This window comes from Dromiciops gliroides, chromosome 2 (genome assembly GCF_019393635.1).
Source record: "Dromiciops gliroides isolate mDroGli1 chromosome 2, mDroGli1.pri, whole genome shotgun sequence".
Classification (NCBI taxonomy): domain Eukaryota; kingdom Metazoa; phylum Chordata; class Mammalia; order Microbiotheria; family Microbiotheriidae; genus Dromiciops; species Dromiciops gliroides.
In genome coordinates this window covers 341,101,236-341,113,964 of record NC_057862.1, presented here as the reverse complement: position 1 = coordinate 341,113,964, position 12,729 = coordinate 341,101,236, and the positions used below count along the sequence as shown (strand labels likewise).

The window sequence follows — 12,729 nt, the reverse complement described above, 5'->3', positions numbered from 1 at the left end:
AAAGTTGGGGAAAGGGAGGGTTTGGGGAAAAGACAACAGTTCTGTTTTGGACATGCCGAGTTTGAGGTGTCCAATAGACAGTTTTTGATGTGAAACTGGAGCCCCAAAGAGAGATCTGGACTGGGTAGATAGATCAGAGAATCATTTGCATAAAGATAATCAAACCCAATGGGAAGTGATGAGATCCCTAAGTGACATAGTCTAGAGGGAGAAGAAAAGAAGGCCCAGGGCAGAATCGTAGGGGATATCCACGCTGAGTGGGCATGACCTGAATTAAGAAATAATTAATGAGACTGAGAAGCAGCAGTCACTCAAATAGGAGGAAAACCTGGAGAGTCTCATGAAAACCTAGGGAGGGAAGAGTATCTAAGAGAAGAGGATCATTAACCATGTCAAAGGCTGCAGAGGAGTCATGAAGGGTAATTGAAAAAAGGCCATTATGTTTGACAATTAAGAGATCATTAGTAATGTAGGTGAGAGCAATTTCAGTAGATGAATGATGCAATCAGAAGCTGGAGAGAGAAGAAGAAAGACAGGCGGCTAGAACAGATGGCTTTCTCAAGGATTACCAAGAAAATGGGGAGAGTGGGCTCAAAGGGTTTGTTTTTAACGACAGGGGAGACATAGTCGTATTTGTGAGTAGCATTGAAAGAACTAGCAGATTGGAAAGAAACTGAAGATTAGAGAGAATGAGGATGTCCACCCAGGAAAATCAGAATACCCCTTGCTCCCTAGTGCTTCTTTAAACTTTCCTTTTGCCACTGTCCTTCAGCAACCTCTCCTCCTCTGAAGTGCCTGCTAGCAAAGCTTATGCCCCAATGGAGATCATGGTGGTTCTTTACTGGCCCACAAGGTTACTCTCCCTTCCTTCTCGAGGAGTTAAGTGCTGTCTTCCTCTCCTTCCCAACTCCTGCCCTTGTTCTAGGGGGTTTCAACTTTCATACTGATGTTCCCTAAAACACTAATCTCCTAATTCTTTAGTTGTTTTCAAATCCCATGACCTAATCAAATCCACCTCAGGAACCACACAGGGATAGCCATACCAAATGCTGTATGTGACTCTAATTGGTGTGATTTAGCTGACTATATTTTAAGATAATAATCAAATCCATGGTTTTAGCATTTTGGGGAAAACCTCCACAATTCTTCCTTCCTTCTCAATCAACCTTTGCCCCTTGTTTTCTCAGTTCTCTTCTCCTTTCTTCCCCTTCTCTCTTTTAGGGAAGGGCAAACTTCCACAAACCACAGTGCCGCCTTACCTTGGCAAAACAATCCTTTTATACCACCCTAATTGACTCACTATCTCATTGCTCAAGACTGCAGCTTTTTTTAAACCTTACATCTCCTCTCAAACTTCTCATTGCTCCCCTCGTACTGTACAAACATGCCCTCATCTCCCCAATCTTTAAAAACCCCCTCACTTGGTTCAGCCATACTGCTAGATATAACCCAGTATCTCTTCTCCTCCCTTGCATTGCTAAATTCCTTGGAAAAAAAAATTCATATTTGTACCTCCACTTCTCCTCTCACTCTCTTCTAACCTCCATGAAGTCTGGCTTCTGACCTCATCACTCAATTGAAACTGCCCTCCCCCAAGTTATAATAATCTCCTAATTGCCAAATGTAATGGCCCTTTCTCAATCCTCATCCTTAGTGAACTGTACCCTTTGACACTATTAAAAACCATGTCCTCCACACTGACACTGTTCTCTCCTGGTTCTCCTCTTAACCTGGCTAACTACTTCTTCTCAGTCTCCTTTGTTGGATCTTCCTCCAGGTGACTCCTACTAATCATGGATGGCCAGCTCCTATAGGTTCCATTGTGATCTTTATTTAGATGATTCTGAGATCCTATTTATCTAGCCCTAACCTCTCTCCTAGGCTCCAGTCTCACATCACTAAGTGCCTATTGGACATTTTGAACAGGATGTCCCATAGGTATCTCAAACTTAGCATGTCCAAAACAGAACTCCTTTCCCCCCCAAATCTTCCCCTCTTCCAAATTTCTTTATTACTGTTGAGTGCACAACCATCCTCTTAGTCTCACCAACATGAGGCATCCTTAACCTCTCACATCCAATATGTTGTTAGATCTTGTTTCTAATTTCACAACATTTCTTGTTTATGGCCCCTTCTCTCTAGTTAAATAATTCCCACCCCAGTGCAGACCCTCATACGTGTGGACTATTGTATTAGCTTTCTGGGTGCTCTCTCTACCTCAAGTCTCTTCCCACTCTATTTCATACTCTACTCAGTAGCCAAAGTGATAGTCAATAAAATTCAAGCCTGATCATGTCACATACTCTGCCCAATCCCTTTCAATTAACTCTAGTGGCTCCCTATTACCTCCATTATCAAAGATAAAGTTCTCTGGTATTTAAGGCCTTTTATAATCTAGCCCCCTTTCACCTTTTCACTCTTTGCAAACTTTATTCCATTTTACATACTCTTGTGATCAAGTGACACTGTCCTATTCACTGTACTTCACAGATGACTCCATCTCCCAAATTTGTGCTTTTTCTCTGGCTGTCCCACATGCCTGGTAGATTCTCTCTCTTCATTTGGGCTTCCTGTATTCCCTCAAGACTTCACTCAAATCCCACCTTCTTTAAGAGGCCTTTCCCAGTCTCTCCCCTGTATCTCCCTTCCATCTGCTCTGTGTAGAGTTTGTACATACATAGGAATTTGTGTGTTGTTTCCCCATTAGAATGTGAGCACCTTGAGGGCCAACACCATGTTTTTTGCCTTTCTTCATATCCCCAGTCTTCAGCCTCATGCCTGGAGCATAGTAAGCATTTAATAAATGCTCAATGACTGACTTACCCTAAAGGATAAGAAGACTCAAGGGCTAGGACTCACGTTCTGCCTGTCTTCATTATGCCATGGTCACCATGTAGATTGGGCGGCTCAGTAAGAAATCCCAAAAAAGTCCTAATGGTAAAAGGTATAAGGTCTTTTGCCAGGCTGAGTGTGGTCGGTTCTGTGTACCCCTGGGACAAATAAGTAGCAGCCTTGAGGGTCAGAGGCAATGGCCTCTGATGTTAAAGAAGAAATCAAATTGTGTAAATCATATTTTACCCCAGGCAGGAGCACCTTCTGACCATTGATTTTTCCACGGCGCCTCTGGTTCCCTCAACAAAGTCTGTTCTCTCTTTCCCTTCCAGATCTGCCTAAGGAAGAACAGTTTAATGCTATCCAAGCTGCCATCCTCCTCCTTCCAGATGAAAACCGAGAAGCCTTGATTATCCTTCTCTTCTTCCTCAGAGATGTCGTGAGCTTCGTGGAGGAGAATCAGATGACTCCCACCAACATCGCTGTCTGCCTTGCCCCATCCCTCTTCCATCTCACTTCTGTCACTTCCTTTCGGCCAGACAACCCCATGTCTTCAAGGTATTCCTGTCAACTGGCAAATTCCTATACTCCACTTCTTCCTATTGGCACAAATTGTTGACTAAGTAATCTGTGAATGAACCAAAGGGGTTCCAAATCAGACAGTGGACCCCAAAAGAAATCAAGTAGTGGGCCTAAATTCAGTTTACCAAAGTCTGTCTCACTTTTACTGGACTGATGGGAGTTTGGTATTCATTGGGGAAGCTTGGAATATCTCTTTATCAGGAGCACAGTGATGTTCTCTCAGTCTTAACAGACCTTATGGGAAATGCATGGGGCTGGGAATAGCATGGGAAGGGGCAAAAATGGAGTTCTTTCAGGAAGGATCCAAAAGAATTTCAACAGGCTAGAAAAATAAACAAAGAAGATGAGATTTAGTAGGGATCAATGTAAAGCCCCACACTTGGGTTCATATAATTAGTAATCAATTGTATAAAGCACAGGAAAGGAGAATCATAGCTAGATAATAATTCCTGTGAGAAAGATCTGGCTAATTTTTAGTTTATTATAAGCTTCAAATGAGTTAACAGCTTAATGTGATAAGCCTAAATGTGTTCTTAGGCTAAGAAGTGTCTAGAAGAAGGGATATAGTAGTACATCTATACTGCTCTGGTCTGATGACATCATGATTACTGTCTTTAGTTTCAGACAGGACATTTTAATAAAGATGTTGATTGGCTGGAGTATATCCAGAGGGGTATAACCAGAAGTGAAGGGTCTGGAGGCCATGTCAGATGATAAAGATTTAAAGAAACTAGGGGAGTTTGTCCTTCAGAAGATGAATACAAAGGATTATGGGTAACATGACAGCTGTCTAAGTATTTGAAGGCCCCTGCTTAACTCTTCACAGCAGGACTAGAAGCAATAGGTAGAAATTGTAGAAAAACATGTATAAACTCAATGTAAGGAATTACTTCCTAGCAATTAAGTTTCCCCAAGTTGGAATGGACTGCCTTGGAAGGTAAGTTGATTTCTCTCCCCTAGAAAATTTGGGACAGAAAGCTGTATCTATCAGGAATTTTGTAGTATATATTAATTGTTCAGGACTAAACCAGACCTCTCAGTTCCTCCTAATGTTAAGATTTGATGGTTCTCTATAGCTAGAGGATTGGGACTGGTAAATATCAGGCTTTATAAACTATTCCATAAAGTCATTTTTCCTCTAGGTGTTGAAAATCTGGGGAAAAAAAAATATCCTATCTACCCAGACTTATAGAAACTTTCTCTGGAAAGGAAAATGTAACTCATTACCTCAATGGTTAATGTCCATGCTATTTACATGGAAGGAGAAGAGAAGGAGAGTAAATAGAAGTAGGAGAAAGGGATTATTCCATAGTGAAAAGAACACTGACCTGGGAATCAGAGACTTGAATTCTAGATGTAGCTAAGGCCATGAATGTTTTCACACTAAATGACCTTGGATAAGTCACTTACCCTCTTTGGGTTTCAAAATGAGATGGATGGACCAGATAGATAATCTTTCCAGCTCTGGAATTCCAAGCCTTTGGAGCACCTAGAGCTGGACTAGTCGTCCAGAGAACTTTTTGTCCAGTCTCCTCTTGTGGAGTCACAGTACACAGAAAGCTGCCCATCTCCTTCTGAAAAAAACTCTAAAAGTAGATGTTCCATGTGTACTGAGTATCACTCTTGGGCAGACCTATAGCATGGTTCTGGAGGGAACCCCAGCAGAGGAAAAAAAGAAAGATTCTGGTAGAGTATATTTGTCAAAACACAGTCCAGCTTCCCTGATAGGATGATATTTTTATGTTATCTGTCCATTTGGTCTTCCTCTATCATCATTTTTTAACATCTAATTAGATGAGGCTTTCAGCTCTTGTAGGACAGGGACTAGGTCTATACTACTCTTCATAATATTATTCATGGTAATAATCTCTTATATGGTATGGCATATTATACATTTGAAAGCACTTAGGATTCATGTGAGAGCATAACCTCCTGGATTTGAGTCTTACAATCACTGTGGAAGAAACATAGGGCAGTTATGAAACTGAGGCAAAAAAATGAAGTGAGTTATCCATGATTATGTAACAAACCATCTTGAGAGCTGGCTGTAGAAATTGGGTGGCTTTTGGGGGCAAGTTAAAAATTCTAAAAGCCTCTCTCTTGTTCTAAGTCTCCACTACAGATCTTTTCTGATGCTTTATCACGGCATAGACGTAATCCTTGGTTCTTGAGGGCTACGCCAGTAGAAAGCAAGTTCTGACAGATTCTATCAGACTGGAAAGATTTCAAGTATGGGCCAGTGATGGACTGTAGTTTCATTGTTGGAGGATTAGCTTAGATAAACTTGGAAAGTCTTATAACCAGGGGCTTAGCACCATCACTAGATGATGGTGTTTTTTTTTAATCACAGAAATTCACAAAACTGTTAACTACAGAAGACAAAAGGGGTTGTCCTCTTGAGTGGTGAAGGAGAACATCCATAAAAATAAAAGCATATGGGGGACAGTTAGATGGTGCAGTGGATAAAGCACTGGCCCTGGATTCAGGAGGACCTGAGTTCAAATCCAGCCTCAGATACTTAACACCTGACACTTTCTAGCTGCGTGACCCTGGGCAAGTCACTTAACCCTCATTGCCCCGCAAAAAAAATAAATAAAATAAAAGCATATGTCTTTTAAAATATTCATAGTGAAGTAATAGGCATAATGTTGTTGGAGATGGGTTAAGAGGGTCAGGAATAGAAGTAGAGGATAGGTCACTATATTTTCTTAAAAGGAACTTATAGCAATATGATACAGAGAAAACAATAAAATGATGCATTTCATGATGTCACCAGTCAGTTTGTTGTATAAACAATAAGTGCTGTAAGAGTTCAGGAAAGGTGCTATCATGGCAGGTAGCAAGAGACAACCTCCATAAGGGAAGTAGGCCTTAGGCTAGCCTTGAGGAATATGGGATTTGGATGGCTGGAAAGGAGTCTGCCTCTAATACTTATTACCTGTGTGACCTTGAGCAATTCACTTGTCCTCTCTGGGCCTCAATATCTTTGCAAGATAAAGGGGTTGCCCTGGATGGTCTCTAAGACTCAGAGGTCTCTTCCAGCTGTGATCCAAACTTGAGGTGTGGTCAGTAGAGGGTCTATCACAGGTGTCATGGAGAGTGAGGGCAATTGAAGAGAGCCTCAAAAGAACTGGAAGCACCAGAGAAGTGTGTGGTGGTGAGTCTAAGTAAGGTTTGGAAGGAACCAGAAAGGGCTTGAGGGAAAGGACCTGAGTGAGTGAGATGTTCCAGGCTGTGGCAAAGAAATAATGCTGGGAAAAAGGTCAGGGTAGTCTGTATTTTTTCATCCCACCTTCTGCCCCATCCCCATAGATCCTCCTCCTCTAGACTTTCCTGGAGATAGAGGATCAGACACGAGCAAATTTAAGAAGAGGGTATAGATCCTGGGAGTCTTCCTGGTATAGAAGTTGGGCCAGGAATGAAGGAGTAGCTAGACCACTGGGAAAGAAAGGGTATATGGGGATTGGGATTTGGATTATTTTTATCCACATACAACAGGAAATGGCTTCAAATAGTGAGGGTTTTTTTCTTTATCTTATTATAAAAGAAAGAGACTTTGAACCTTACATTCAGATAAGTGGTTATTAGTGTTTGACTTTGGAACTCAAACTTCAAAGGGTCCTGGACTGGAGTGTGAAGTCCTTATCTGCAAAGGAGGCAGAAGAATGCTCCCAGATGATGTTATTAGAAGGGAGTTTTGGTGAGGTCACCAGAGAAAGGAAAGAGTGGGACCTGCTTAAGAATGCCCATGAGTGAATTTAGTAGCTTCCTGCCTTTCCCCTCACATGCATTCTCCCGTGCCTCCGCTGAGCCTTCTCAAGGAGAGAGAACAAGCCTTGTTCTTTGGAAAGAGGAGTTAAGGGACTGCATTTGTGTGGGAAGAAAGGAGCAGAGGCAGGCTTATAAACTACCAGGCGGTTTTTTTCATGTTCCTCCATGGCTTTGATGGAGACTGTTATCCAAGTTCCTGCCAAGATCTGTTGCCTTCGTGTCCATGGGGTGAGAGTGCCAACATCAGCATCCTTTCAGTTCTAAAATAAGATTCTATGGGAAGCAGCTAGGTGACACCAGCCCTGGATTCAGAAGGATCTGAGTTCAAATCCGGCCTCAGATAGCTTGACACTTACTAGCTGTGTGACCCTGGGCAAGTCAATTAACCCTCATTGCCCTGCCCCCCCCAAATTCTATGGAGTAATGGCATAGTTCTTATTACAAGAGGAGGTCAAGGCAGCAAGCTAGCTGTCTCCCTGTAAGTTTGGGAAGTAGTGTGGTGCAATGGAAAGGATTTATATTCAGAGGACCCGCCTTCAAATCTTCTCTCTGTCACTGTTAAGTTTTGGGGTATTAAATTTCCTCCTCTGTAAAATAAAGGGGATTAGATGACCACCAAGTCCCCTTCCAGTTCAAAATCTATGATTCCACAAGTCCTCTTCTCTGTTGCTTGACTCCCCTACAACTTAGAGAGCACTCCCACTCTTGTTATGAATTTCATTCATGTAAAAGTAAAGGCTTGGCGAACTACAGTTAACTTCCGCAAGGGGAAATCACAGGGTCTTTAGCTACTGCTTCCTTCCCTACACTGTTTCCCTCTGCCCAGAATAGTGTGGCCGAATACTAACGTGGCTTGAGGTAAGGGGACAATGTCATGTCTTGGGGTTAGCTGCCAGTTTGAGGGTTTTCTAAAAGCTTCCTCACCTCCCTGCTTTTGTTTTCTCCCAGGTGCAGTCAGAAGAAACACAACATGGGCAAACCTGATCAGAGAGACCTGAGCGAGAACCTGGCTGCTACCCAGGGCCTGGCACACATGATAGCGGAATGCCATCAGCTCTTTCAGGTACAGCAACAGGTGCCGGCAGGAAAACCATCTTTAAAAGCACCAAACCTATTTTCCAGTTGCCACTCTACCTAAAACGGGGTGTCCGCTTTCAGAAAGCCTTAAGTGCACAGCTACAAGTAGCTGTGAGCTGACCCCTGGACAGAAGCATTGCTCCCCTGGACCTGGACTCAAATCATGAGACCAAGACCTTGGGGAGAGGTTACCATTTGGGGAGCATAAGAAGAGCTGGTCCATTTCAGGGGTTGAGAGGATGAGAACTGCGGGGCTGGGGGGAGCGGGGGGCAAAGCATGATCTGAGGGAAGCTTGGGGTGAGGATGTACATCTAATCTACTGCTTCAGAGGCCTCCTTGCATGTGTGTGTGTGTGTGTGTGTGTGTGTGCATGCAAGCATGTGTTTATGACATGTAATATAGAGTGTGTCAAACTAAAATACAAACAGGGTTCACTAATAAGGATCCTTGTAGGTCATATATCGACTATGTTTTATTATATTTTTATTTGCTTAAATATTTCTCAATTACATCTTAATCTGGTTCAGGACACACATAGCCTGTGGGACCCATGTTGGACACCTCTGATGTCCAGGTGTTGTGGTTTGGAAATCAGGAGAACTGAGTCATAGGCTGGCCCAGCTCCACCTTTGCTTTCCTTTCTCTGTGGCTCAACCTCCCTGGGCCTCAGTTTTGTCATCTTTTAAATGGGATTAATAATATCTATCCTGTCCCCATCCTAGAGACAGCATGTGGTGAATGTAGACACAATGCCTGGGATGGATGGATGGACAGAAATCTCTCTCCTCACCCTCATCCCAGGATTTCATGTCCTTGATTGTGCATTACTCTCTAGTTGTTCTGTAATGGGCTGACACTTTTAATCTGGTGACATATCCTTTCTTTGTCCAAGTCAGTACCTGCCTTGTTCTTTTAGCTATGGGGGGGGGGCAGGGACAGAGTCAGGGGCATTCCATCCAAACAGGGCCTTGATTAGCACCACATAGGTGCTCAACAAAGTCTCGTTAATAAAGATTCATTCATTCAACAGGCATTTACGAAATGTTTTAAAGTACAAGTTGTGGAATAAGAATTCAGTTCAACAGGTATTATAAAGCAAGTCCTGTGAGGAACACAGAGATATGATGCACCCTCTGGTCTAGATGGGGAGAGACTTCAAGTAATAAAAAAATCATAATACCGGTGTGGGGTATTAAGTATACTGTTTAGATCAGAGGTGACTATGGCTGCTTAGCCTATGGTGCTATAGGTCTTTCAGTTCATGTTATCGTCCCCAGTGGCCTGGAAGTTCCCTTAGGACAAGGGTTTTGTTTTATTCTTTTTATCACAAAGAAAAAGAACTTCATAAACATTTATAGAATGAATGAGAATGGTTAAGAAGTGTTTCTGTCAAATAGAACTTGAATTGAACCTTGAAAAACAAATGAGGTTTGAATAAGCAATAAGAATAGAGAGGGGGAGGGGCAGCTAGGTGGCTCAGTGGATAGAGCACCGGCCCTGGATTCAGGAGGACCTGAGTTCAAATCCGGCCTCAGACACTTAACACTAGCTGTGTGACCCTGGGCAAGTCACTTAACCCCCATTGCCCCGCAAAAAAAAAAAGGGGGGGGAATGGCACAGAGATGGAATGGGTTCAGTTAGAAGGCATGAACCTTACCCTCCATCAAGGATCACACCTTCCACTCTACTACAGAGAAGTAGCCTGGGCAGGGCGGACTGGGAAAGTCAACACATGAAGAAGCAGAGAGGCATTCTTGCCCTAGTTCTGCCAACTAGCTGTGTGATCTCCAGAGAGTTCCTTTACCTACTGGGGCCCCAGAAGCTAGTGTTCTCATCAATGAAAGGCAATAATAAGGCCCACTTGGCTGATTCATAAGGTTGTGAGGATCAGATGACAATCTATGTGAAACAAATTATACAGCCGCATGTATATATGTATGTCACATTTTTAGTCGGGGATCTAAACTAAATAAAACTAATCTAAATAGCCAAGTGCTATCTGAAACATAATAAAACAAGTGGGGGAAGGAAAGAGATGGTAGAGTATGATGATGGTGACAACATGACAGTGACTTTGCCCTTCCTTGACCTCACCCCATGCAGCTTCCCACAAGTTACTTGGAATCCAACAGGTGCCAGCAGCCACCAGTTCCTGAAAAAAGCCTAGTCAGTCACTCACTGGTATTGAAATCTCTGGAGAAGTCCATTCAGGACCTGCTCCGCGATTCCAAGGACAAGTTCCGAACCTGGGCTAGCCGCTTTTGCTTGGAGAATGTGGAAGTGGCCAATAAAAAGGTAGGTTTTGCTCCAGTCTAAGGGTTGTCCTGAGCTGCTAAGAGGATTTTCAGAAATATCTGAGAATACATTGGGTTGGTTTTTTTTGCTCTATCATTTCCTTGATCTTGCATTTCTTCCTCTTCTAAAAGTAGTGCTGGGGAAGAATAGGAAAGTGGAAGAAATATTGGAGAGGGAAGACCCCTCCCCATGTTACAAGTAGATAGCTATATCTGGTCTTTTCCAAGGGTCTTATGTCCTAGGGCCCCCATGGAGAAGGTTAACCTAATCTGTAAAATGGGAGTACTACCTACTTTACAAGGTTGTTGTAAAAATCAAAAAGCACCTTGTAACCTATGGAGGACCCTATAAATATGAGCTTTTAATTTGTGCATATGCACAGATTAGGTGAGCTATATGGTACATGGGCAATTCTTGATTATGAGCATTCCAAATCACTTTGTCTCTGCTTCCTCCTCATGGCCTACCCACAGGTGGAAGAAAACTCTCACTTACTACTATGGAAAGCCTGCATCGACATCCATGCTGCCCCTCAGGATATCTTTCAGCGTGTGCTGAGAGCACAGCTGTCCTGGGACCACACTCTGCAGCAGGCTGCCGTCCTGGAGGTACTGAATGAGGAGGCTGATATTTACCACTACACAGTGAAAAGCATGACCCCACTCCCTGCCCAGGACTACGTGGTGCTAAGGTAAAAGACAGTGTCGGCTCTTGAGCTCATTAATGGGAAGAGATGCAAATAACTGTGTACACCCAAGCTGCACAGAGGAAAATAGGAAATAATCAAGAACTAGAATTAGGAGGGACGATGAAAGGCTTCCTGTAAAAGGTGAGATTTTATCTGGGATTTGAAGGAACTAGGAGAAAGCATTCCATGCCTAGGGGATAGCTAGTGAAAATGTCCAGTGAGGAGATGGAGTAGCTTACAGGAGGAACAGCAAGGAGGCCAATGTCACTGGACTAGAATGGCAAATAGAGAATTTTGTACTTGATCCTGGAGGTGATAGGGAGCCAAGGGAGTTTATCAAGCGAGGTGCTATGTTTTAAGAAGATCACATTGATAGCCGAATGGACTATGAACTAGAGTGAAGAAAGACTTGGGGCAGAGAGATCAACCAGCAGGCTAATGGAACAGTTCAAGCATGAGGTGATGAGGGCTTACACCAGGGTGGTGTTTGTGTCAGAGGAGAGAAAGAGACATATACAAGAGATCTTACTAAAGCAAAAATCAAGAGGATGTCACAACAGATTGGATATGGGAGGTGAGAGTGAGGAAATGAGGATGACAGTTGTGAGGTAGGGTCACTTGAAAGATTGAGTACCCTTGACAGTAATAGGGAAATTTGGAAGGGCAAAGGTTTTGGGGGGATAATTTCATTTTTGGATATGTTGAGTTTAAGAGGTCCTCAGCCAACCAATTTGAGGTGTTCAATAGCCAGTTGAAGATATGACTAGAGGTTAGCAGAGAGGTTAGGGTTGGATAGAGTTGGTGATCGAATGATATCACCAAGTGAAACAGTATAGTCCAGAGGGAGAAGAGGGGACAGAACAGAGCCCTGTGGAACAGCCATGGATGGTGGACATGACCTGCATAAAGAGTCAGGAAATAAGACAGAGAAGGAGAGGTCAGATGGATAGGAGGAGGACCAGGAGGAAGTAGCATCATGAAAACCTAGAGAAAAAAATATCAAAAAGAAGAGGGTGATCAATCATGTCAAAAGCTGCAGAGAGGTCAGTAAAGTTGAAGAATTAGAAAAGTCCATTAGATTTGGCAACTGAGAGATCAGTAGTAACCGTAGAAAGCAGATTTGGTTGAATAGTGAGTTTGAAAGCCAGACTGTAAAATAAGAGAACAAGAAGAAATATTGAGGCACTTATTCTACACAGCCTTTTCAAGAAAAAGTCAGAAGAGGCAGCTAGGTGGCGCAGTGGATAAAGCACCAGCCCTGGATTCAGGAGGACCTGAGTTCAAATTTGACCTCAGACACTTGACATTAGCTGTGTGAACCTAGGCAAGTCACTTAACTCTCATTGCCATGCAAAACAAACAAACAAGAAAAAGTCATGGGAGATATGGGACAATATTGGAGACTGTGAAAGATTTTTCAGGATAGGGAGACATGGGTATATTTGTAGGCAGCAGAGAAGCAGCCAGTAGTCAAGGTGAGATT

General features: G+C 43.0%; 1 protein-coding gene across 3 annotated transcripts in view; it reads left to right on the top strand.

Moving 5' to 3' along the window:
• The window catches only part of LOC122744570 (rho GTPase-activating protein 7-like), a 119,749-nt gene that overhangs the window by 103,191 nt on the left and 3,829 nt on the right, over positions 1-12,729 (top strand). For all 3 annotated transcript variants that reach the window (XM_043990102.1, XM_043990104.1, XM_043990103.1), the window contains 4 exons: positions 3,165-3,390; positions 8,134-8,248; positions 10,367-10,558; positions 11,032-11,249. In XM_043990102.1, the coding sequence (XP_043846037.1) occupies positions 3,165-3,390; positions 8,134-8,248; positions 10,367-10,558; positions 11,032-11,249 (751 nt within the window). The remainder of the gene's footprint in view (positions 1-3,164; positions 3,391-8,133; positions 8,249-10,366; positions 10,559-11,031; positions 11,250-12,729) is intronic.